This window comes from Anser cygnoides, chromosome 4 (genome assembly GCF_040182565.1).
Source record: "Anser cygnoides isolate HZ-2024a breed goose chromosome 4, Taihu_goose_T2T_genome, whole genome shotgun sequence".
Taxonomy (NCBI): Eukaryota; Metazoa; Chordata; class Aves; order Anseriformes; family Anatidae; genus Anser; species Anser cygnoides.
In genome coordinates, this window is record NC_089876.1 from 69,297,701 (window position 1) to 69,321,935 (window position 24,235).

The window sequence follows — 24,235 nt, forward strand, 5'->3', positions numbered from 1 at the left end:
TTCTCATATAGAAACTCTTATTTTTTACCCATTTTGCTTTTGACACTGCATGCTAAGCAGACATACAGCCCATGGGCTGAGCAGTGTTTTACAGATGCTTTAGCTGCCGGCATAGTCGGAGAAAATGATCTGGCTGTGAAGTCCTTGACCTCACTCATTCTTGGCTGGCCAGCCCCTACGGATTCTGGCAGTTTCAGACTACTCTAAGGCTAAGGACAGCCTTACTACTAGTAAAACTTCAAGAGTGAGGATGATAAAAACAGTGAGACAGACCACAGCAGTGTAGCAGAGGTGAGCTTACAGAAGCTGTTTAATAATCTGAAGAATCAACAGTAGCTCTGCCGAAGTGAATGTGCCGTCTAACCGCAGAACAGAGCAAACCTGATACTCCCTTCACTTTGCTTGGGGTGAGTTTAAAGTCCCCAGAGATGACTCAAATTATTCAACGAGGTGAGCAAGGATTTGTCTAAAGTCACAGAACTGAGTGTGCACCATTAGCAGATGTTAAGTACAAAAGTGTTTCTAAAATCCCAGCTTTGCTCAGCTTACTCAGGCTTCTGTAAAGTGCTTGTCCCATCTGGAGAGCCACAGCTGAGACCCTGAAGACAAAGGCTGTTCTCTTTCTTCTAGAGAACCAAGAAGTGATAGCTCTTCTGTGAGGAGAAGGGTACTGCTCTTTAAAAGTAATGTAGACTGTTGATTTGAATGCCCATCCAGAGGTCAGCTACATCTTCAGACCGTATCTTCCACCTCCCAGCAAAGTGTTTTTTACCACCCTGTGTTCTCGTAGGAGAACAAGCGACTCCTCCATCCCTCCTGCTCAATGTGGCAATATATATTAAATTTAAGATTCATTGAATGGAAGAATATGTGTGCAACAGTAATGAATGTAGACTCCAGGAGGGGTCACTTAATAATCCATGGACTTGGAACCCAAGGTTCGGTTTCTGCTCCAATGCTAACATTTAAATTTTACAATAAAAATCCACGAGGCTAGACCAATATTCAGGGATTTCAGTAACACTTTAATACAACTAGTGAAAAAACAGTAGCATCTGTGGATTTATGCGTAAGGGAGTAAGCAGTGTGTTGAGTGGGAGTTTTCAGGATAATTTTGAACCTTTTTCTACCTAAGTTTTACCAAATGCGTCTAAGCGCTTATCTTCCCCTATCTTCAGTTTGCACTGAGACAAGCAGCACTTGGATGTGAACTAATGCTGAAATACTATTTATGATGAACTTGGGATTTAGATCCAGCATGCAGCAATCTGAAAACTGATACCCAGTGTTTCTTACAGTCCAAGGTTATTCTGCTAAATAAAAACAACTTCAACTAATTTTAACTTGTGATCAACAGCCCAGACATTTATTAGTAAAATTATATTAATAATCAATGTTCATTTAAGAGTATTCAAAGAGGGGAAAAGCACTGTTGTAATGAAATTTTCCAGCCACCAAAAGCCAGATTCTTCTACATTGCTTTTCTCTGAACTGGTGGAAATCTGCAGTTGCTGCATTGACTGCAGAGGCATAATTAACACTTGCAGTGTGGTAATAGAAGGAAGAATACAAGCTTTTTTTTTTGTTATTAGGCAAGTTGATTGTATAAATAAACACAGTATATACCAGCTGCAACTATTTTTTTTAAAGCCAGCTTGCATTTAATTTGCAAATATGGTCAAGAGTAATTTACCTCCCTTTTTATCTTGGGATTTCTAAAAATGTAGAATGACAGATGCTAATTCAGGTAATGGTATTAATTCAAAAATCTCATATGTAGAGCTCAGAAAGAGAAACACTCACATGAAATAGTTTATGTTAGCCTTTCAATGAGATTGCTCATTAGACTGTGGTCTACATACAAAAGGTTTTACAGGCTTTTATTATGAATGAGAAGAAGAGGGAAATAAAGTCTCTGAAAGGGAGCACAGCTGCATTTCTTCTTTAACATGTTATATCACAAAATGGCAGGGGTTTCACTTGCACAGTAGAATCCTACACATTAAAGAAACAATAAAACAGTAAAATAAAATGATATCAAATGGAAAACCCAAACATTTGGCACACCTAAAAGGCCAGACTATCAACTGGAAACTGAAAGCAAGACATTGTTAACCCAAACACCACAAAACATGAGCCGCTATTACAGAAATTTAATTGATTTCAGTAAGAACTAGTTGAGTTTTGAATATATGGAGGCACAGAGATCCCACAACTTCTCTGGGTAATCTGATTCAGTATTTGTTTACTTTTCTGGTGTAAAAAAAAATAAAATATATATATATATTTTCACTCTTTATATTGAACATCCACCATCTCCCTCTGATCATTTATGTAAAGTTCCCAATATCATGCTTAGGCTGCAATTAATGCTGGTTTAGAATAGCATCTTGTATTACTCAGACTCTGTTGTGAAAATAACTTCTTGCCCTGTGAGGTATTGAAAAAACTTACAAGTAAAAGATGTAGGAAAAAAGATACCAAAAGAACCTTAATTTTAAGATCAACCTTGAAAGTTTTATGAAAGAGGTTACAGGAATTTCAAGTGTGCAATAAAGGGAAGGAATTCCCTTTTATTCATTGATTCAGGATATTCATTTGAGTCTTGCCTGTATGTGGGATTGAGCTAGCAGAATTAGAAATATGGATTTAGATGTCCGTAAATACGAGTCTGCATTTGAACTAGGGGTCTAAACTCCAGTTCGTAAGCTTCTAAGACCATTTGAAATGCTGTCAAATATCCTGCCCCTGAAGGACACATATCTCCCATAGATTATACACCATCTCTGCCAGGACCATGTAGATGTCTTTTCCATCCAAGACGATCTGAAATGACACCAGACACAGAATCACAGAATCACAGAATGGCTGAGGTTGGAAGGGACCTCTGAAGATCATCTAGCCCAACCCCTCTGCAGAGCAGGATCACCTAGAGCACATTGTGCAGGGTGGCATCCAAGCTTAAACTTGTGTGTAAGCAGCAAAACAATCAAGCCCTAATCAAGACAGTCAATAAGCCAATGAGTCTAAGGAGTTCTTTTGATCATCCTAAAATAGGAGCCTCCATTTAGTCAGGTAGTACTATAAGGTCCATCTTCATTAATGACCTGGATAATGGGACAGAGTGTGACCTCAGCAAGTCTGCAGATGATAAAAAACTGGGAAGAGTCCCTGATACACCAGAGGATCATGCTGCTATCCACAGGGAACTCAACAGGCTGGAAAAATGAGATGATAGGAACGTCCACAAGGGCATGTGAAGTTCCATAAGGGGAACAGCAAAGTCCAGCATCTGGGGAGGAACCAGTACATGCTGGGGCCGGCTGGCTGGAAAGCAGCTTTGCACAGAAGTACCTGGGAGTTCTGGTGAATGCCAAGTTGACCGTAAGCCAGCAATGTGCCCTTGATGCAAAGTAAGCTAACGATATCTTGGGCTGTCTTAGGAGGAGAGTTACCAGCAGGTTGAATGAGGTGATCTTTCCCCTCTATTCAGCACTGGTGAGGCCACACCAGGAGTGCTGGCACTAGTTCTAGGCTCCCCAGTACAAGAGAGCTACGAAGCTACTGGTGGGAGCCCAGTGAAGGTCCACAAAAATAATAGAGGGACTGAGACATCTCTCCTGTGAGGAAAAGCTGAGAGAGCTGGGACTCTTCAGGCAAGAGAAAAGATGGCTCAGGGGGGATCACATCAATATGTATAAATACCTTAGGGGAGATTGTCAGGTTGTTTTCAGTGGTGGGAGCAATGCTATAGGACCAGGATGTGGCATATATAGCCAATGACCTACAGGTAAGTGATTACATACAAAAGCTTGTACTACAACGAGTACAGCATGATCCTATTCTTCAACACTTCCCAACGTTTGGCAGCAGTGTGCTTAATTATTCAAAGCAAAAGAGAGGACACAGCAAACTTTGAGCTTTATGTAGCACACCAGTTTTTCCAAGTCTTTTTTCAATAACAAGGTCACAAGTACAAATCATTCAAAGTGCATGTGACAAGTCACTTCTGCTCTCTGCACATATACATGTGAAAGGAAAATTACCTACCAATTTCAGTTTTTATCCCTCAGGATAACATCACAGTACATATTTTTCCACATTTCTATTGTGCCATTAATCTTTATCCTGTGCCTTCTGCAAAAACTTCTTTTTTTCCTTCTACACAGGCTGCCAGGCTCCTGCTCTCTAAGGGGTCACAGGTTGCAGAGGAATCCACAGAAACAGGAAACCAGGCTTCCTCTGTCAGTTTTGAAACACCAAAACCTGCTTCCTTTCTACAAAAAATAAACCCCAGCAGGACGTTCTCTGAGTAGGCTCTTTGCTGTATGAGTAGCAGCTCAGGAGGAGACAAAAGCTACAGGGTTCTTGCTTGGGAAATAAATGTGAGACATCCTGTACCATTTACAAACTAGCAGAATGAAGGAGGTTATCTTCTTGCTGTTCCTTTTGCACTTCCAGAGTGGCAACCTTGGATTTAATACTCCAGAAAAGCTTTGGACCACAGAGGAGGGTGGTGAAAGCCCAACAACTTACTCGGACATGACCCCATCTCCAACTGCAGTGCATGGCTCTGTGAATGCAGTGACAACTGCAGGGTCACCCTATTCTGAGATACAAGTTGCCAAGGAGAGTGCATCACAGGCACCCACTTCTGCATCTTCAGTCAAGACTCTGGGAATGAAAGCAGTGAAGAAAACTTCCAATTCTACAATCTCCATCCCTGCAAGCCAGTCAAATGGACACAGTGATGGGGACTCTGACAAAGATGAGACGAGAAGCTCGTCTAGCAGCGAAATGACATCTCTACAGAGCAATGCAAGAAAGGCCCCTCTCCAGCAAGAGGTCACTCCAAGCCAGGATAGAGCAGCAGGGAACAGAGCTCTCAAGCAGTCATCCTACAGCACTGATATCACCAACACCCAAAGGGATACCAACTCTAAAGCATCTGGCTTTCAAACTACCAGGGGAAAGTAAGGAAAACTAAACTTTTTTTTTTTTCTTCTTTTATGTACTGTATAGCAATGTTATTCGTTAATTTCCAGTGAAATAATTGGCAAATGTCCTAGTAATTTCAAGTAAAACTGTTTTCTGAGCTTTAGGAAGATCATGAAAAAACAAGGAAGGGACCAAACCTACAGTATTTACTCAGTCAAAACCATTGTGACAGAGTAAAGACTGAAATATTTATTTCCTCATGGTGCTTATCTCAAAACCAGCAGGAAAGTCATTAACACATATGGATAAGAAAGGACTACAATAGATGCCTCCCTGTTTTGTGCATACTAAACTTTTGTTGTTTTCTTTGTTGTGGGTAAAAGAAATTTTAAATGCAAGATTTCATTCTATTAAAAATGATTGTGTTTCTAAACTTCCCCACTAATCTGAAATTACAAACAATTAAAGATACAACAGTGTATGACAATTGCAACATTTTATTCTGTGATAAAAACTTATAGCAAATAGTGCTGCAGGTGAATTGGCATTCAGAATTGTATAGCTTAATACATAATAGCTATGCTTAATGGAGTATATCAACTTGTACTGGCTAGCTTTATAGCTCTAAACACTCAGTTATTTTCTCTGAGCTCCAATATCTTCAACTCAAATGGGGATGTTAATACTGACTTTGGAGTTATTGCAAGCTTCACTTAATTGCTGATATATATTCAGATACTGATGTAAATGGAAGACATAAAAGACTGGTGGTTTTCTGTCATATTTAAGGACAGAGGGCTTTCAGAATATAGATTCCTTCTTTTGATAGTAGTTGACAAATGCTAATATCCAAAATGTGGAGAAACTCTTTCTCTTAAATTCACAAAAAGGGAAAAAAGCACTCCTTAGAAACATTCCTATAATTATGTTGCAATGTGAGGCTGTGAGCTAATATTCCTCCAAGACAAAGAAAAGATTCCCATTGTCCTGAATGTCTTTTGGACCATGCATAAATGAAGTGATGCCAGAAAGATGCAAAGCAAAGGAGTTCTTCACCATAGCGCTGAAGAGATACCCAGTAAGAAGCAGTGCTTCCCAGGCTGCTTTCCTAGCGTACTCCTTTAGAAGTGAATGTCATCTGTTACAACACCTTATCACAGTTTTTGGCAGTATCTGAGATAACCTGGCTTACGTGGGCTCTCTTTATTTGTTAGAGCCTATACCTTCAACGCCATTTAAATAAGCCTTAGAATATACTAAGCTAGAGACTTTAACTTTCTCAGCTTCTCTCAAGAATAATATTCCAGTGAAATTAATCTTCAGAAAAACTCTGTGAATTGGCAAGTATTGTTTCTACCCTTTACATAAGATATAAAAGCAGAAAGTGAAAAATCAGTCTCTGGTGCAGAAGATCTCACATTTTACTTATCACAATGGGATGTGGTTGCATCTGCAGAGAGAAAAAAAAGCAATTTTGTGTGGGCTACCACTTTATTTCATGAGTGGTTGAGGAGCAACCTGCTGTGCAACATGCATAAAGGTCCTATTTTGTTTGAGTGCATTAAGCAAGTTAGACACAAAGCAAGGTTTACATATGATGTTACAGGGTTGAGTGATAGTGTGAAACCCCAGCATAAAACTGAATGTTAAATCCCCACTCTCTTTTTTAACCTGTTCTAGGAGTTGTTTGATCCTTCTAACGTTAAGATTCTTGCCTTACAAGTCTAGTCCTCCTACTGCATACAAGTGCTTTTGCAGCCAGATAGGGTGATTTGAGCTTATCTTGCAGTTTTGTCACTGACCTAGACTGTGACTTGAGTCACTTCACTGTTCTTTCTCCCTTTCCCACTGAATTAGACCTGGATAAATAAGAAAGTCTGTTGCAATTCGACTTTTTTCAGTAAAGTCATGAAAAAAATGTCTGGTGTGCTCAATGTTACCAATCACTGCTGTGAAGCATCTGGAAAACTACTGCTGAGAAACTATGCATAGGAAAACAACTATTTATATTTATTATGTGCAGGTGTTATTGACTACACATTACATTAATTTCTAGCACGTTTCCTTTTTTTTTTTTTTCCTTTTGCATCTTTATTGCAAATAAACTGAAAGAGATGCAGTAAAACTTCCAATAAATACATGCAGCTTCCTTTGAGGTTTACTTATCTAATTCCTGAGTGCATCTTGAATGAGTCAGTAGCAGATTTCACAATTGTAAAGCATACTACCTCAGAGGATATTTGGAAGCACAATTTGCTTTTTGGTTTTATTTTGAATTGAAGCAACTGTGTAGTGATAGTCCCTATTCCAGCCTGAATTTTGAGGTGACTTTGTAGAAACTGCATGATTGCCTTTATGGCAACCCATTGTGCTAACATATGTGCAGAAATGCTGATGTTAAAAGATTCCATATAGAAGGAACAAAACAAAGAGGTCAGCGAGAGACAAGAGTAAGAAAAATAAAAGAAAGCCATTTTATAAAAATATATTTATAATTAAAAAAAAAAAAAAGAAACTAATATACTTTATTGGAGAGTCTCCAGGGCTGTCAGGTTACCCAGAAGATATAGTATGGGCTCATTGTACAAGATTAATTACCAAAATACCCTCTTTCTGAAGGAGGTTGTGTACTCTATTGGCTTAATTATAAACAGAATTCCCTCAGTTGTCTCTGCCCTAAATTATCTGAGGATAAGACTATGTACATATATCATGCACATGCTAGAACTAGACTTAAAAATAAAAGTTCTTCTGGTTCATTCTACTTTGGCAAAATTCCCATGAAAATGTCAAAATAGTATGATTTGGAAATATTATATGGATTTTCAAAGTCTGCACCTGAACAATATTTCTGACAACTGACAAACAAATGCAGGCAGGGCAGACCCAGATATGGCAACTAGCATCAACCCAGAGGCTAAATCACAAAGTGCTGCTGTGGTGATGCTGCAAGGCAGACATCAAGCCAGGAAGCCAAGTCAGTGAGTCCGGATCAGGCCTGGTGATGGTGACTTATTATTGCAGAATTTACAGAGGAAACAAACAAACAAAAAAGTATCTCAGAGGAATCTAAATATGCTAGCTCCTAAAAACTTCCCTATTCCAATTGTTTACTACTTGGGCACCCCTCTAGGATGAGTAATGCTGGAAAACTAAAGCTGTGCTTCAGCAGCAGAGAGTTGGTTTTTTTTTTTTTTTTTTTTTTTTTTGCCAGAGTTGAGTGAAATTAAATGTGAGTACCAATTTGGTGTCAAAGAAGAGAATTGATGATACATTGTTTTCAACTGACTTCATGTGAGATACATCTTTTTCAGCCTGCAGAAAGGACTTAATTGAAGTATTTCACTGTATGAAACAGATGAAGTAACTGTGGGACTCTGGAGTGAGTTTGAGGCCGAGTCTTGGGACGAGCACAGTCTCCTTCCATTCTGAAGCCAATTTTATTAATTATTATTCAAGGCAGCTCCTGAATACGAGACATTCATTCAGGCTGTAAATTAACCATACTACCTCCACACTGTTTGATGGCTCTGTATTACTCATTTCTCTTAGTATGTGTATATTTCACATTTTCCAATTAACATGAATCCACTGAGGGTCTTCACTGACTTCCCCTGCCATTACTATGGGTAGTGGTGAGGTGACAGTATTTTATTACTAAGCACAGAAGGATTTAATAAAGTCAGCACCAGGGACAGATTTACTTAGCTGTCACATGTGATAGGAGTGCTGAAATATTTCATTCTCAAGACCAGAGCTCTGGATTTCTCCCCAGAAATTGCTTTTGCTTTTACTGGCTTGGTAGAATTTCTAGTGTACTGGTGAATTGAAATGAATGGTTAAGTTCAGCAGATATTTCAAATACAGAAGAAACATAGAAACTGATTTAACTGTCTGGCTAATGTAAGGTCCACCGTCTCTTTTGATCATGTCATGTTTTAATGGAGCAGAGAGAACAATTCTTAAATGGATTTCTTAGGATTTTGCATCACTGTGCATTTACAATAAATAGAACTCTCGTATGACTTAAGTTTCTGCCTCACTAGGTGTATTCACTAGGACCTGGAAGAAAGAACCCCTTACACTACTACTTAGGCTGCCTTGGTGGCTAAATGTCAGAAAATGTTTGACAGTGCTTTGCCCTCACAATGTTGTACTCCAGCCATGCCGAAGACATTTACAATGATACCTTCTTCTCCAGCAGCATCTTGAACATACTTCTTAAGTATGGCTATGAGTCCACAATCTAATTTCCCTTCATATGCTGAACACAGCATTACTCCCATTGCACTCCTGAAAAAATAGTAATAGTAATAGTAATAGTAATAATAGTAATAGTAATAGTAATAATAATAATAATAATAATAATAATAATAATAATAATAGTAATAAATGAAATCAGTAATCCAGGCACTGGTATTCAGTACAGAGGAGCAAAATACATAATTATGCACTTCCATAATGATGCATGAGGCATGGCACCAAGAAAATGTAACTCCAAAGAGAATTTTAACACGAGTATTTAGAGATCGGTGATTAACAGGTGACTGAGGGTGCTGGTGTGAAGTAGCCAAGTGCCTTACCACATCATGCAGATCACACACTACTGCAAGCTGTACAGCAACACTGGTATAGGGCAACAGGTGCAGAGGGTTCATGCAATTCACAGACATTTTCTTTATATCAGTTTATATCAAATATCCCATGCGCTGAGGAAATCTTTCCCACTGCTGATGTCCCATGCACAGAAAGAATTAAAGAGTTTGTTTAAATGTGAAACTTTGCAATGCTCACATTTCAAGTAGTTCCAGCACCTGAAAGGAATCATCGAGGGAGACCCAGCTTGTACTGCCTCCCAGAGTGACCCTATAGGATATTTTGTCTTTCAGGGAGAGAAGAAATGGTAAATATATGCCCATGCAATTATGGACTATATGTGACAAAATTGTCATTTCTAAAGACTAGACAAAAATTCTGAAGTAACAAAATCCATAGTTTTGGTTTTCCCAGACAGTCTTTCAGCAATGATGGCTTTGCAGAATCATGACAGACTTCTCAGTAGCACAGGAAATATAGAGCTGGAAAAGAAAAAACACATCTCCACCCACACTGCTTTTGAGATACTCACGTGGTACTTATAAGACAGGGAGAGTCCCAGCCCTTTAGTCCCTTACCTCTTAGCTTCCTCAGAGTTTGGTTACTTAGTTTTTCTATGATCAGAATTAGATAAAGCACTACTATGCATATGACTTCTGAAATACTTTAATGAAGTTAATAAAGGTTTCCATTAATCTCTTTACACTAACTACTGCATCAATGCTCATGCTTATCCTTGCTGTTGCTCTTTGCTTCATCTGCCATGGAAACAGTGAGGAATAAGAAGAGAATGCTTTCCATCCCTATTTATATCTCTCCATCTCATTGAATAGATCAGAATTACTTTAACAAGCTGGACAGGGTGTTAGGATTTAGCTCCCAGTCACTGCAAACTTTATTTATTTATTTATTTTTAAAAACATAATTTCATCTAAGGTATACCAGAAACATCTGCTCAAATTTCCACACAAAATTTGCATTATCACAAACCCAAATATTATTAAGATTTTAGGAAACTGCCACTCTAATTCCTGGAGTAGATGTGGCAAGGAAAAGAACAGTGGCAAGGTGTCCCTGTATGTTTTCCAAAGGCATTATTTGTGTTGCTAGTTAGAGAATGTAAGTGATTCAGAAGATAATTTTCGTGTCAAATCTCAAAACATCTATGCTCTATTATACTCCTAGTAAGTAATACCATAGGTCATGAGGAAAAACACAGGAAAAAAATCACCTTAAATTTCATGGACTTGTGCTCGGATTCTTTTTGTTCAAGAGCTCCGCATAAATTAGTGAGTAAAGACAGTTCTGCGTGAGAAAGTGGCAAATCAGGTACAAAGCAACTAGTGAGGCAATTTAACCATTTAATGAAGGTAAATAAGAAAAGAAAAGCTGCCGAAACACTCTAAACAGATTAAAGAAGAACAACATTTGTCCCGGGAACTGGGATGGGATCTTCTATTTTAACATTTTCATTTTGTGTCACTTTGTCAGCATTTCTCAGAGTGAAGTCATTACCGACTTACTGCAATCTCCTTTTCTGTAGATTAGTAAAGGACTAACAAAACAGAAAAAAACAGTACCACTGAAGGTCATCTGAGAAGCAGTGTCAGTAAATTAGACCAGAATTAGCTTAATGAATTCTGCAGTCTGGGCCAGGTAAATGATGGAAAATAAATCCAGAGGGGGGAAGAAAAAAAAAAAAGAAAAAAAAAAAAAAAGAAAAAAAAAGGAATTAAGATACTTAAACAAACAAACAAAAACAAAATAAAATTATTTGACTGGATTTTCAAATGTGTTTTACTAGATGATTCTCAATCTAGACTAATTGATATCTTCTTAAAATTTTAAATTCCATCTTTAGAAAAGTTTGATTATTTTGAGGGGCTTCAAACAGTGAAATAAGTTCTAAAAGACCTAATATGGTATGCAGCAAGACATCTTTTTAATGCTAAAACTGATGGGTAAAATTCTAGCTAAGTGGAAATTGTGAATTAATTTTTTGCAGCACAAGACAAAAACCGCAATTGGTCACAACAGTAAATAAAATTTGAGTAAGACAAAGAGGCTATTCACAGTCCAAGGTTTCAGCACAGTACATACAAAAAAAGGAAATGAATGATGACAGTAGAATTTGTATTTTGTAACAGGCAGGACAAAATGTCAAGACCCCAAATCCTGCAAAAAACATGGAATAAATGGTACAACACCCCAGCTGATACTTCAGTGTCAACAAGTCAACTGTTTCTCAGGGCCAAAAACCATATTCTATAAAATATTTTACCATCACTTACTATACTGTATTGTCTATCAAATATGCACTTTTCAGAGGCCATCCAGGCTTGTCATTCCAATCAGGACATAAAACAGATTTCCCAACTTGATTTTTGTTTATGCTCAGTTCCTAGTGAGTAATGAATTTTCATTTCAGCTGAGATTAGTAAACTCATACATTTCAAAACTAAGGAAGCTGAGCAGAAAACAGAGAAAATTAACCAATTTTGACTCAGGTTTATAACTTCTGTTGGAAGTAGAGCTTGTATTTCAGAAAGACATCTGACATTCATTTAAAGATACAGAATTTGCTATAGAATCAGAATCACAGAATGGCTTGGGTTGGAAGGGATCATCTAATTCCAACCCCTGCAGTGGGCAGGGAGACCTCCCACTAGATCAGGTTGCTCAGGGCCTCATCCAACCTGGCCTTGAACACTTGTTGGGGCATCCACAGCTTATCTGGGCAACCGGTTCCAGTGCCTCACCACCCTCACAGTAAATAACTTTTTCCTAATACCTAGTCTATATCTATCCTCTTTCATTTTAAAACCATTACTCCTTGTCCTGTCTGTACACTCCGTGGTGGAGTCTCTCCCCATCTTTCCTGTAAGCCCCTTGTATGGACTGGAAGTCCACTATAAGGTCTCCCACAGCCTTCTCTTCTCTAAGCTAAACAAGCCCAACTGTCTCAGCCTCTCTTCATAGGTAGGAGAGATACTCCAGCCCTCTGAACATCTTTGTGGCCCTCCTCTGGACTCGCTCCAACAGATCCATGTCTCACTTATGCTGTGAGCCCTAGGCTCACAGCATAAGCCCTAGGCTGAATCACCTCCTTCAACTTGTTAGCTGCACTTCTTTTGATGTAGACAAAAGGGTATGATTGGCTGGTATCTGAAAGGTGAGAGGTCTCCTTTGTCACCTAATAGAGTTCAAAAGAAGTTGCTGAAGCCAAAATCTGGTCTCCCATGCAATAGCAACAAACCAAACAAATAAACACAAAGCCTGCAAGGGTGCTTTCTATCCTTTTAATCCAAGTGTTTACATTTTCTCAATTAGCATTATCTCTCCTCACCAAAACTTGGCAGGATAGTTAAAGGAAGCTGAAAATATATGACAGCAATGTACTTTTATACAACCTAAATCCAGGGCCTCTGTGTAACACTCTTTCATAGTGGTAAATGTCCTATCTTAAGAAAAACTAGAAAAAGACTGGCTTCTTCCACACAATGTCAGTACGTGTTCTTCCATATGAATGTTTGTACAGTACTATATTCAGAAGAATAATCATACCACCTAAACTATATTTGTATATAAGCAAAGAGCATAGGTTCACAGAATCATAGGATCAGTCAGGATGGAAAGGACCTTGGGAGGTCTCTAGTCCAACCTCCTGCTCACACTTGGGTGAGGTATGAGATCAGACCAGGTTACTCAGACCCTGATCGAGTCAGGTCTTCTGTTCCAAGGCTCACCTGTTCAAGGTCGGTGACTGCACAGCCTTTAGGCCCTGCTCCAATGCCTGGTTGTCCTTGTGGGGAGCAAGCTTCTTATACTCAATCTGACCGTCTCTTGTTTGAATTTGTGCAAGTTGCCTCTCGTTCTCCTGCCACACATTCCTCTAGGTCCAACCTCTCAATAAGGTCCCTGAGGTCCTTGGGGTGGAGTTGGGGCAGAGCTGCTGTTGGGTGCCCCTGAAGGCCTTCCTTCCTCCAACTGAACATGCCACAGTTCCTCAGCCTTTCCTTCCAAGGCACCGCCTCCAGATGTTCATAGCATCTTTCTACATTCTCCTTGCCTAGGTGTAAAGGAAGACAGTAAATGAAAACAGGTGTAGAATTGGGATTTGTATTTCATTAACTGTTCTATGAAATACCCGTCAGCTGCATATAATCTGAACGAGGCATGGCCACCAAGACATGCTCTGGCTTTAACAATGTCTACAGCTCTGCATCCTGCTGTCTTCATTCAGCAACATAATAATCTCATTTTCATGATTCAGTGACGTTCAGCTGTGCTGATTCAATAGCATTTCTATTAAAAGTCAGGTAATCTAATTTATTTATGGATAAAAATAACTCATTTTCAGATATAATATGAAAGGTACAGAATGAAATCTCTACCCTTCGTGTCCCGACTACCACTGGTGTTCCTTCTATATGGCTTTAGGACCATTTACAAGGATTGTTTGAAAGTATGATCTGTGCTGAGAACCAAAGGGAAGAAACTGTGTACAGCTACACTTGATGATCTCTAGCCAGCAGTTTGTTGTTTTTCAATTACCTAAAGAACAGCTTAAACCATCAGTGTGTGGTGGAAGGGGTCACTGAAGTCTCATAACTTCCATTCACCCTGTCACCTTCAGGAAATAAATTATCATTTTTCGATGATAGTGTAAGTTGTACTTCCCCTTTTACCAACATCAAGCCTGCTGCTGTGGAAATATTTCCACTGACTGCAAATGTATTAACAACAATCCCTTTATAGACTGGATAACTCTACCAGCAAGCTAGCATATCCTCATCATCTAATTTCTCAAAACCAGAGAATTTATTTTCAACTAAAAAGTGAATGAAGAGCACATCCTCAGGGACAAAAAAAAAAAAAAAGAGAAAGGGATAAAAGTCATAGCACTCTCATTCTTCAGGATTTGGAAGCGAACATAAATTTATTTCCTTCTTTGGCCACTCTCCTGTCAGCAGGCTCTCTGCTCTCCCTCGTCAGCCTCGGCGGCTCGCACAGAGGCGTTAACGGTCACAACTTTCCCGCCTCTGCGGGCAACGGCCGCCACCTGCCGGCCCCGCCCGGCAGCGCTGCCCGCCTCACCTCGCCTCGCCTCGCCTCGCCTCACGCAGCTCCTCCTGGCGGGAGCGGGCCGCTCGGGCAGGGCTCCCGTGCTGCTGTCGAAGCGGAGTATAGGCTTTGCTAATTAAAAATTTAAATTTGAGAGGGTTTTAAGAGCGCTGGCAATACGCCAGCGAAGCAGTAATGAGTTTAGGGGCCCTTGTTTGCAGTCAGGCGTGACTACCAGTCCCCTGATTCAGGGCCCAGAAGTACATGTAAGAGAACATGGCTATACAGTTGCTTCAGACCAGCTGGGGTATTTTTCTTCATATACCATCAAGTCAAGCTTTGGAAATCTGTGTAGTAAATTAAGAAACAGTATTTGCCAGTTATGAAAACTTAAACAAAAATAAGTAAATTAACTAGTGAGACATTACTTATAATTTGTCTCTTAGCTGTGCACCAAAGGGCAGACCTCCACAGGCTCCACAGTTTTATTACACAGACAAGGAAGTTGCTCTTTGCTGAGAATCAAGTCCCATTAAGTTGCAAAATGTTGTCCAGTATTTCAGGCTGTATAGCTTCGTAACAGGAGACTGATGTAAATCACCAAGGATGAGTCAGCTAAACACAGGGAAACACTCCAGTAATTTGTCCTGTATTTCAGAAATTCCTTTTTTTTTTTTTTTTTTTTTTTTTTTCCCAGCTGACAGAAAGATATGTACTAATACATACTCATGTAGACTGGACATGGGTCTTCTTGACGTGGAGGAACCACAGTGTGGGCAGCCCCTCCTTACGATTGCTCTGAAAAATCTTCTATTTCACAGTTATCTCCAACCTACATCCTATTTTCTGACCAGTTGTGGAAAGGAAGGAATGCCTCACAGGAATGTTTTCTCTGTTGAAAAAGAAATAGGACTGGTGTAAGCAAAAGAGAAGAGAACTTGACCAATAGGGTATTAATACAAGATCCAAATGAGCCTTACAGGACATGCAAGATCCCTAAAGGCAAAGAGAGGCTTATAGGCACCATCTAGGTCACATTAACACTGTCAGTTGTAGGTATTTTACTCCAGCCATATGTGCAGGCTCCAGAGGTTGTAAGCTACACAGACCTTGAATTTGCAATGTCCATAAAATCCCCAAGATTCAGGCCAGCTGGAGTTGTAGAGCTTGCATGCTTATTGCTTGCACAAGAAAAAAATGTTGCTCTTCATATTATGCCCAACTTCTCAGATAGGGTCAAACAGCACTTGATGTAGATTTGGTGTAGCAATATTTATATTTGGGCTGGAAATACTGCTGCAAATATCACAAACAAAGAGGCTATTTCAAAAGTCTGAGGACTGAAAGGTATTCTTTGACACCTTGCTATGAGCGAGTTTTGCTGGTCAGCATATGACAGAAAAGGATGAAATCTGTCAGATTGTCTTTATGCCAGTCAAGACTTGCACTAAGTTCTCCAGGCTGGATTTCTGTTGTACACCATGAAGATGTTGTTTTGGCTTTAAGTACAGTTTTTCTGATTGAAATTAGACCGAACACAAAACAAACAAAAGGCTCCTGCAGCTTTCAATAAAATCTACATGTCAGAAGCTTGTGTTGATGATCTGAAATATATTATTCCATGGAGGGTAAAGAAGATTTTCAGGTTTAAGTTCCTGTTATGCAAAAGAGTTGTTTTCTATTCTGCCTTTGCATTAACACAGCTTGTCATAGTTCTTCCGCCATGCTTCCTCTTCTATTTTCAAATCTACATTTTTTCAGACAGTTTAACTTCAAAATTATATTTGCGTTCTTAACATCTCTTAATGAGCTTATTTCATTGGTAGCATAAACCTAATTATAAGTCACACCAGGGGCTCTGTGGATATTTCCTGCAATTTAGCCTGATCAAAGATTGCTGGGTCATGTGAGAACAGCTACACACATTGTACTCACAGAGCTTAAGAATGAGTTAAATATTTTAAACAGAAACAATCTGTTCAAGTTGAGTTAAATTTTTGGTGGAAATCAGAGACTGAGTTTAAGCTATTTTTAAAAACAAACAGCAATCCTTAACTGTTAAGTTTGAAATGTATTGTACTGGTCTTTCCTTGAGGGCATCTTCAAATGGGCATGTTCCAGTAGCTGTTACCTTGAAGTTGGCTGCTTTCAATAGTAATGATAATTGTTGGATTTACATTATGAATTTTAAAAAGTAGATTTTGTTTTAAACTGACCTCTCTGTATTCCAGGACTTTCATATATTTTGCAGCTGCTTTTTATGCCTGTTTTTATTGTTTTATCTTTTCATTGACCACATTTACTTTGATGTGAAATGGAATCCACTTACTAAAACCTGTACCTCCACATACACTGTATAAAAGACCAACACTGACAACATTGCTGTATTTCCTCTTATTAGTCCAGCTTTGGTGAGCTGTCAGGTCTGCATGTGAGGGTAAAGCACAGGTGAGGGAGCCAGGAGCTCAAGTCCTAACCATAACACTGGCTCACTGTAGGTTGAGATGATCCTCTTCTGCCCAGATTTTAAAACCTGACTCCTATTTTTGAGTCTTGATTTGCAGACATGGTAAGACACCTTTCTGCTGTTTACTCTTAGTCCCTCACTTTCTAGACAGATAACTTGCTACAGTAAAAGAGGTGTGGTACTGAACTGAGGTGTATTTATCACTTCAGATGTCTTCTGATCAGACTTTATATGCTATCAGTTAATTGCTGAAAGTTAATGAGAAACATAGATGTTTATATTTTGTATATTGAATTTAAATCATAAGCAAATCGTAAGCAAATCACCACCTTTAGTCAGAGGTCCCCCTGAATAGAACACTGGCAGTCTGGACCAACATCACTTTATCCATCTGTTAAGAATTGTTTACTATGACATTCATGTGTTGATAGATTTCTGTGTTGTTTGCTTGTTTGTGTTTTTTAATTTAAATCTCAGTGCTGCAATTCAGAGAAAATTATGTTTTTTAATCTCAGGTATGAATATGCAGAACCCTTATTACAGCTATGAAATGGAGGAGGTTTCATACCTGTACAGAATCATAGAACATCCTGAGTGAACTACAAGGATCATCATATCCAACCCGTTTGTGGTCAACACAGAACCACCCAAAAATCAAACCATATGTCTGAGAGTGTTCTCCAAATGCTTCCTGAAGTCTGGCAGAGAAATTACTGATATTACCTGAAATTACTTTTAAAAGAAAGTGGCCTTACACTTTTCAGCTCCCATAATTCTGTACTGCAGTTAGCAGTTTGGTTGTTTCATATGTTATTTCCCTCTAGGAAAGGGTGTGGAAAAAAAGGCACAAGCAAAGGCAGAGCTATGGCACAATATAGTTGTGTGTGTCTTTGACCTCAAAGTGCACTCAAAAACACAGTATAATTGTACTGACAATATTTCCAGGGAAAGGGAGGAAGAGTTGAAATATCTATCCACAAAATGGAACCTATAGGTGATTAGGAACCTTGTTAAACAATCCTTTGACTACTGGAGAGACAGTTTCTATGGTCGGAAATGTAGGTGTGTTATAAGATCTGTTATTATTGCAGTCCAGAAAGGCTTATTTGCCTTGGTGTTCCAAAAAGATTTACAAAGAAAAAATCTGTTATAGCATATAAATAGATGTAGAGGTGTAAAAATGATTGCTTTCTTTGCTAATGAGTAGCTGAAGCACAAAAACTAAGTAATTTGCCTAAGACTACACTGTCAGTCTGAGGGAAAACAAATTTTATTTTCATAACTTAATCCTATCCCTAAATTATGAGTTTGACTTCCCCTTTAAGTATCATATCTCATCATATTGTGTGAAATGTTATTTGTACTTTAATTATATTTACATTTTCTCTCCTACAGAAACTGGTGCGCTTATGTCCATACCAGACTATTACCTACAGTGGTAGTGGACAACCTGGAAACCTTCTCATCAGGCAGAGCGAAGCCTTGCACTTGGCTTATTGGATCCTGTGCTCAGAGGTGTGTAGACAACGGAAGAAAGAGTACTTGAGATTGAGAGTGACACATATGCCTAATGAATACAACCACAACTTCAGAAATTTAAAAACAAAACAAAACAACACAACAACAGCAATAAAGAAACACCCACGCACTCACAAAACACACACCAAAAAAAAATTAAAAAAAAAAAAAAACCAAACAAAACCAAAAAAACCAACCAACCAACCAAACGAAAAACCAAAAAAAAACCACCAAACACAGGCAGGAGCAGATAGTGTGTTCTGAGTTTTCATCTTAACGTGTTGCTAGTAAAGCAAGTAAACATAGCAAGTAAACAACATAGCAAGTAAAAAAGCTCACGACTGGAAGTATCCTTGAGCTCTGCCATATGGGCTTGGTACACCCTCACTCTGGAATCCTCTGATCTGTTCAAAGCCTTCAAGTAAGCCCACTGCCGCCTTCTCTCTTCTGAAGTACTACAAGAGAAGGTACGAGGCTTTAAAGCATGTGTGGGAAAGAAAATCTTTTCTGTGCAGTTTTCTAGGCTTGTGCATTGTTGGAGCAAAAGGCTTTCTCTGAATGGCATAAATATTTTTGTTACTATCTTTGCTGGGTGCTTATTTGTGGCACAGCTTTGTTGCTCAGGCAGTGAACCTAGAAAAGTAACTGGCCTGGATGCAATGTGTAAATAACTGCTAAACATATTCAGATTGTCCTTTGTGATTTGAATGCCTCATTGGATTCTCACGCATTAGCTTTCAATAGTAAATGAAGTTTGATTTTAGTGCATGAGACTGGAAAATGGCATCCTGAAATAGCACCAGCAAAAGTGAGGTTGTAATATATTTTTTCCCTCGAAAAACTTCAGAAGCTTCTTACAAACCATCATGTTCTGAGAATTGCCCTCTAGGTGGTATGATTGAACATGCTTAAAGCTTTGAGGTGAAACCTGGAACAGAAGTGTCCTTAGGATTTGTGAACTCTGAAATATAATGAATTGCATCACAAAACTGTGGGACAAGCCCTGTGGTTGCAATGTTGCCAGCTTTTTTCTAATTCAATCTGGAAGATTCACAATAACTCTGATTATTATTATTATTATTATTTTAAGGAAAATGAGCTCATTGGGCTGTTCCTGTAAATGTCTCTGCTATATACACTTCTGGGTCTTGTCTACATGGAAAGTTATTTTTGTAGTATCTATTCGCAATTAACTTCTTTTAGGGACATTTGTTTTTAAGGTTGCTTTCAGGAATCAGTTATGCTAATGCAGAATAAAGCAGTCATACCATAAAATAAGAGCATCCATACGGTGAAAGAATTGAGGAGAAATCCCTTGATTTCAGTTCACCTTAATCTTTATTTAGTTCTTGCAGCTGAAAAGCCTTTTCTAAGAGGCAAAGGTGTTTGGGGACACATGCAAAGCTCCTGACAGTTGATACAAGTTTTAATATACAATATTGCATTCCTTGTGAAAGGTTGACAAGATTAACTACTGTATAAAACAAGATGGTATGTTTTTTTAACTCAATGGGAAGGCATTTTTTGGTCTGACAGTCTTCAAATATGCCCCCTTTCCGGCATGATTTAGACAGGGATTGTATGTCCAAGAGTTCTGTAGACATTATATTTTTGTATTTTCTGAGATTTGAAGTATTCTTCATGGTAGTGTTTAGCAACTAGCAGAACCGTTTGATACTCTTTTTACTCAAACTTTGTATTTAAAATAGACAAGTGGAGTTGCTGTAGTTTGTTTCTTTTTGTTGCAGTATGCTCATTCTAAATTAACTTTTCTGAACTTCAGAAAGCTAAAAGAAGTGATGGTGTAGCCAGGACTTACAGAATGTGATGGAACACAGAAACAAAATTGCTGCCGACTCTGCAGTTACCTACAGTAAAAACAGAGGCATCACAACTGCATAGCTATACCCTCCTTTCATCAACTTACAGAGTGGAAATTTTCATATTTTATCAGAATAATGTGTCTATAAACCTACAAAAAATAATCAGAATGGAAGGCTTCTGGTATGTACTTAATATGAACTGGCATGGCATAGATTCATCATAAGTGCTTTTTGTCACTGATTTCAAAGTAAACAGGATTTCACAATTTTATTTTTGACCCACTCTGTCCAGTGTAGTATGTATTAATTATAATAACATAACAGTTATTAATATTTGACTCCTGAATAAGATATTCAGGGAAGAAACCTGACAGCCCCAATTAGACATCAGTTTCCTTTAAAACCTATGCAGATGATCTGAAGGGTGCAATTCTAACACTGATTGCTGTTGAAGCACCAAATCCTAGTTAGGATTCACTTTCAGTTTCAATGGGTTAATGAAATAATACATAAGAAAACATATTGTTGATGTACAGGTATCCTACAACTCCTGCTTGGTCACCTAAAACAGGTTTTAAAAGTTTTTTGTTTTGCAGGTCCCAGACAACAACACACGTGGCCTACAGAATCAAGCATAAAATAATAACATCACTGGAGTGGAAGTGCTGTCCTGGGTACAGTGGGCAAAACTGCCAATCCACGGGTAGGTGAGAGCTGCACTAATTTCCAGATCAGCTTAAGCAGAACATCGCTTCCTTTCTTCCCCTCTAAAACTCACAAAATCTTCAGCCTGATTCCATTTTGCTGAAATACGGAGTTTGCATTCAGTGCTTCTCTGCTTTCAACCTTTCAATTATTGAGTATTACAGTGCTAGGATATTAAACCCAGGTCCTGTATTGAATGCTTACTGTAAAATTCATCTTCAGCACTGTGACCCTTTGGCTTTCAGTTTCAGTATCTAAGAATATGTTTCACACATATGATAAAATAATGTACCAACTTTGTTTCTCCCTGAATCGAGCAGGAATTTTGTTCTGTTCAATGGTGACTGAATTTTACTCAGTATTACATGTGATCCATGTATAACTGTGCCCTTTTTCAACAAAATAGAACATTTTACCTCTGCCCCGGTGATCAAACATATGGCAATATACTGTAGTTTAACATCTGTGTAATAGCTATTTCTTTGCTGCTGGCCTTAAACAAGCTGCCCTTGAAAAATAAGATCTGGCATCAGCATACATATTTTAAATGAATGAATATTATAAGAAAGGCCATTAGATGTGGTAGGGAATTCAATCAGTAGTGGTAAAGTAGGGTCTGTGATTAAAAATTAATGTACAGGAATGAAGAGAAATCACTGTTATTCACATCCAGGAGGGAAATTTTAATGCTGAAGAGCCAGAACCTCAGCAGGCACAGAACTCTCTTCTGTGTAGCTGAGCATGGAGTCAGATATTAACAGGGGACACAATCAGTCAGCAAGGCTGTCCAATGAGCATGAATCAGATGTTTTAAAGATTTGCATTTAAAAACCTTGAACATTAGCAAGAATAAATTTTAAAAATGCTTATAAAGGGGTCAGAATACAGTTGATAAAATGGAAAAGACATCAAAACAACATGGAAGCACTGACCAGGAAAAAAAGCTATTAATTCAATTTGTAGTGGTATCTATGTAAAAACAAGAATAAAGGAATGCATTGTCAAGTGTTACAGGACTGGGTTTGAAATTATATCTCCCGGGTACAGTTTTCAAGCCTCTTCTGACTTGCTGAATAACTTGGGGAAGCCACTTATAATCTGCATACCCAAGTTTACCCATCTAGAAAATTGAGATGACACTTACCTCACAGGGGCACTGTGATATTTAATTAATTAATACTTGTAGAAGTGTTTAAAGAAACTGGGATGAAAGGTGTTATGTCAGAAATGCTCCTCTTCCCTGCTACTGGAATCCTCCCTCCCATGAGGGGCAGACCACCAGCACAAGCCCTGCCTGTGTTATTCAATTCCCATGAAGGGACATCAGCTAATGAACTTGAACAACTGGGAGTCCAAGAGCCCTGTCTTCAGGCACTATCTCTACAATGGTAGGGAGAGAGATGTTGTAAGCTCTGACAGTGGCTCTCCAGAGTCCCTGAGGCCTCCACGCAGCCTGTCTGCACTTGATCTGCTTAACAACAGAACCATTTATTGAAGGATTTCTGTGCCAAGGGAATCGGGGTATTCTGATGATTTGTTTTAGATCTTGGGAAGGCACCATTAGTGTGATGTGGATTGGTTGTAGCGAACACTAATTCAAAATTCCTGCTTTAGCTTCCCTCTCAAACTAAATTAAACCATACATAATGATTTCAGTACAACATTCTAGGAAGCAGAAAAACTTGTTTCCATCTGATAGCTATTTCTAGACATCTGTAAACTGTACTTGGTATCCTCATTATAACTGGCTACAGATACTTCTGCAGGTAACAGTATTGAGTGACACAGAAGAGCCTCTGGAAAGAAACTGGTGTTCATATCACTATTTCCAGCTCTACTTCCCATGTGGCTACACATTCCTAAATTGGGTAATACATGTATCCTAGTGCAGCATAGACAGCACAACTTTACAAGAAAGGTTTTTGTTGTTGTTGTTTAATAAAGAAAAAATATAGACATGAATTCTTTATTATAAATCTAATGGAACAGCAGAATATGGACAATTCAACAAACAAAATATCAGTATTTTAATTCAGAGATATCAAATGTTTAACTGTGGGCAAAACTGCCGAAATTAAAGAGCTTGTCAGTTCTGAGTTACACAGATTGTGACATATCATTATTACTAAGCACAGCTTTATTTTAACTATTTATCCTTAAGTTGGAGAAAACAACTTGTCTGTGGTAATGTTTTGGGGCGGGAGGGAAATCTCATTTCATTCTTGGACATATGGTTAGTGGATACTACATGATGTGTCACAAATAATTTCAAGAACTGGAAAATGCATCTTCAAATATAGGTCATGCTGCATTCAGCTTTGCTTTGGAGTGGGGTAACTTAATGTGTGGTAATTTGTTTCCATCTACCATGACTGTGGTTTAGAGCAAAGGGCTTGTTCTCGAAATTGCTGAAATTGCAGTAGCCATTGTTAGCACTGAATTCTCTTGCCTGGTAGCGATGTCATTTCTCCAGCAGATGGCTGTAAAATGTTCTGCACAGGAGCGAGCTCTGTCCTCACGGTGGGGTGAGATTCAGACACAAAAGGTGGCAATTCACCTTTAAACACAGGAGTGCCCTGAGAAGGAGTGGGAGGAAACTACCTAATTCCCCACAGGGATTTCCCTTGAAACACTCCTGCCCCATCAAAAGTATATTGAGAGAAAAAGATACAATTTTCATATTTTTAATATTCCCTGAAATCATTTTGCACATAATTTTGTCCCATGTATTTAAAAATTATACATCTAGGCCAATATATTCAACAGGAACCTAGTGTTGGATTCCTATGTGCGTTACCTGATATTTGGAAGTGCTAGGAACCTTCAGGCTCCTTGAGCTTCTTATTGTAAATGGCATCTATAGGGTGGACTGGAAGTCTAATTTTGAATTTATATTTTCTCTTTTAGCTTAAACTGAGCATAGCATATCCCATTTCAAGTCATTTGATGGCTATTTCTAACCTACAGAATGTGTGTTGGTATTTCAGTTTGGTGCTCCTGTCCCATCTGCAGCTGTTTGGCATCTAGGATGGGGATCTCAGCTGTCAGACCAATCAGCACCTAAGACCTAATTACTGTGTGATCTGTCAGAGTGGTTCCTTTGGAAAAGGGCTGAGCTGGACCA

At 38.7% G+C, this 24,235-nt stretch overlaps 1 protein-coding gene across 2 annotated transcripts in view; it reads left to right on the plus strand.

The window, feature by feature from the left end:
• Positions 1 to 4,271: 4,271 nt before the first annotated feature.
• MMRN1 (multimerin 1) overlaps positions 4,272 to 24,235 on the plus strand; it is a 42,111-nt gene continuing 22,147 nt past the window's right edge. The window contains exons 1-3 of one of the 2 annotated variants that reach the window (XM_048052147.2): positions 4,272 to 4,973; positions 18,461 to 18,580; positions 21,003 to 21,109. In XM_048052147.2, coding sequence (XP_047908104.1) covers positions 4,420 to 4,973; positions 18,461 to 18,580; positions 21,003 to 21,109 — 781 coding nt within the window. In that variant the 5' untranslated portion in view covers positions 4,272 to 4,419. The remainder of the gene's footprint in view (positions 4,974 to 18,460; positions 18,581 to 21,002; positions 21,110 to 24,235) is intronic. The other variant, XM_013201933.3, reaches the window with a different exon arrangement.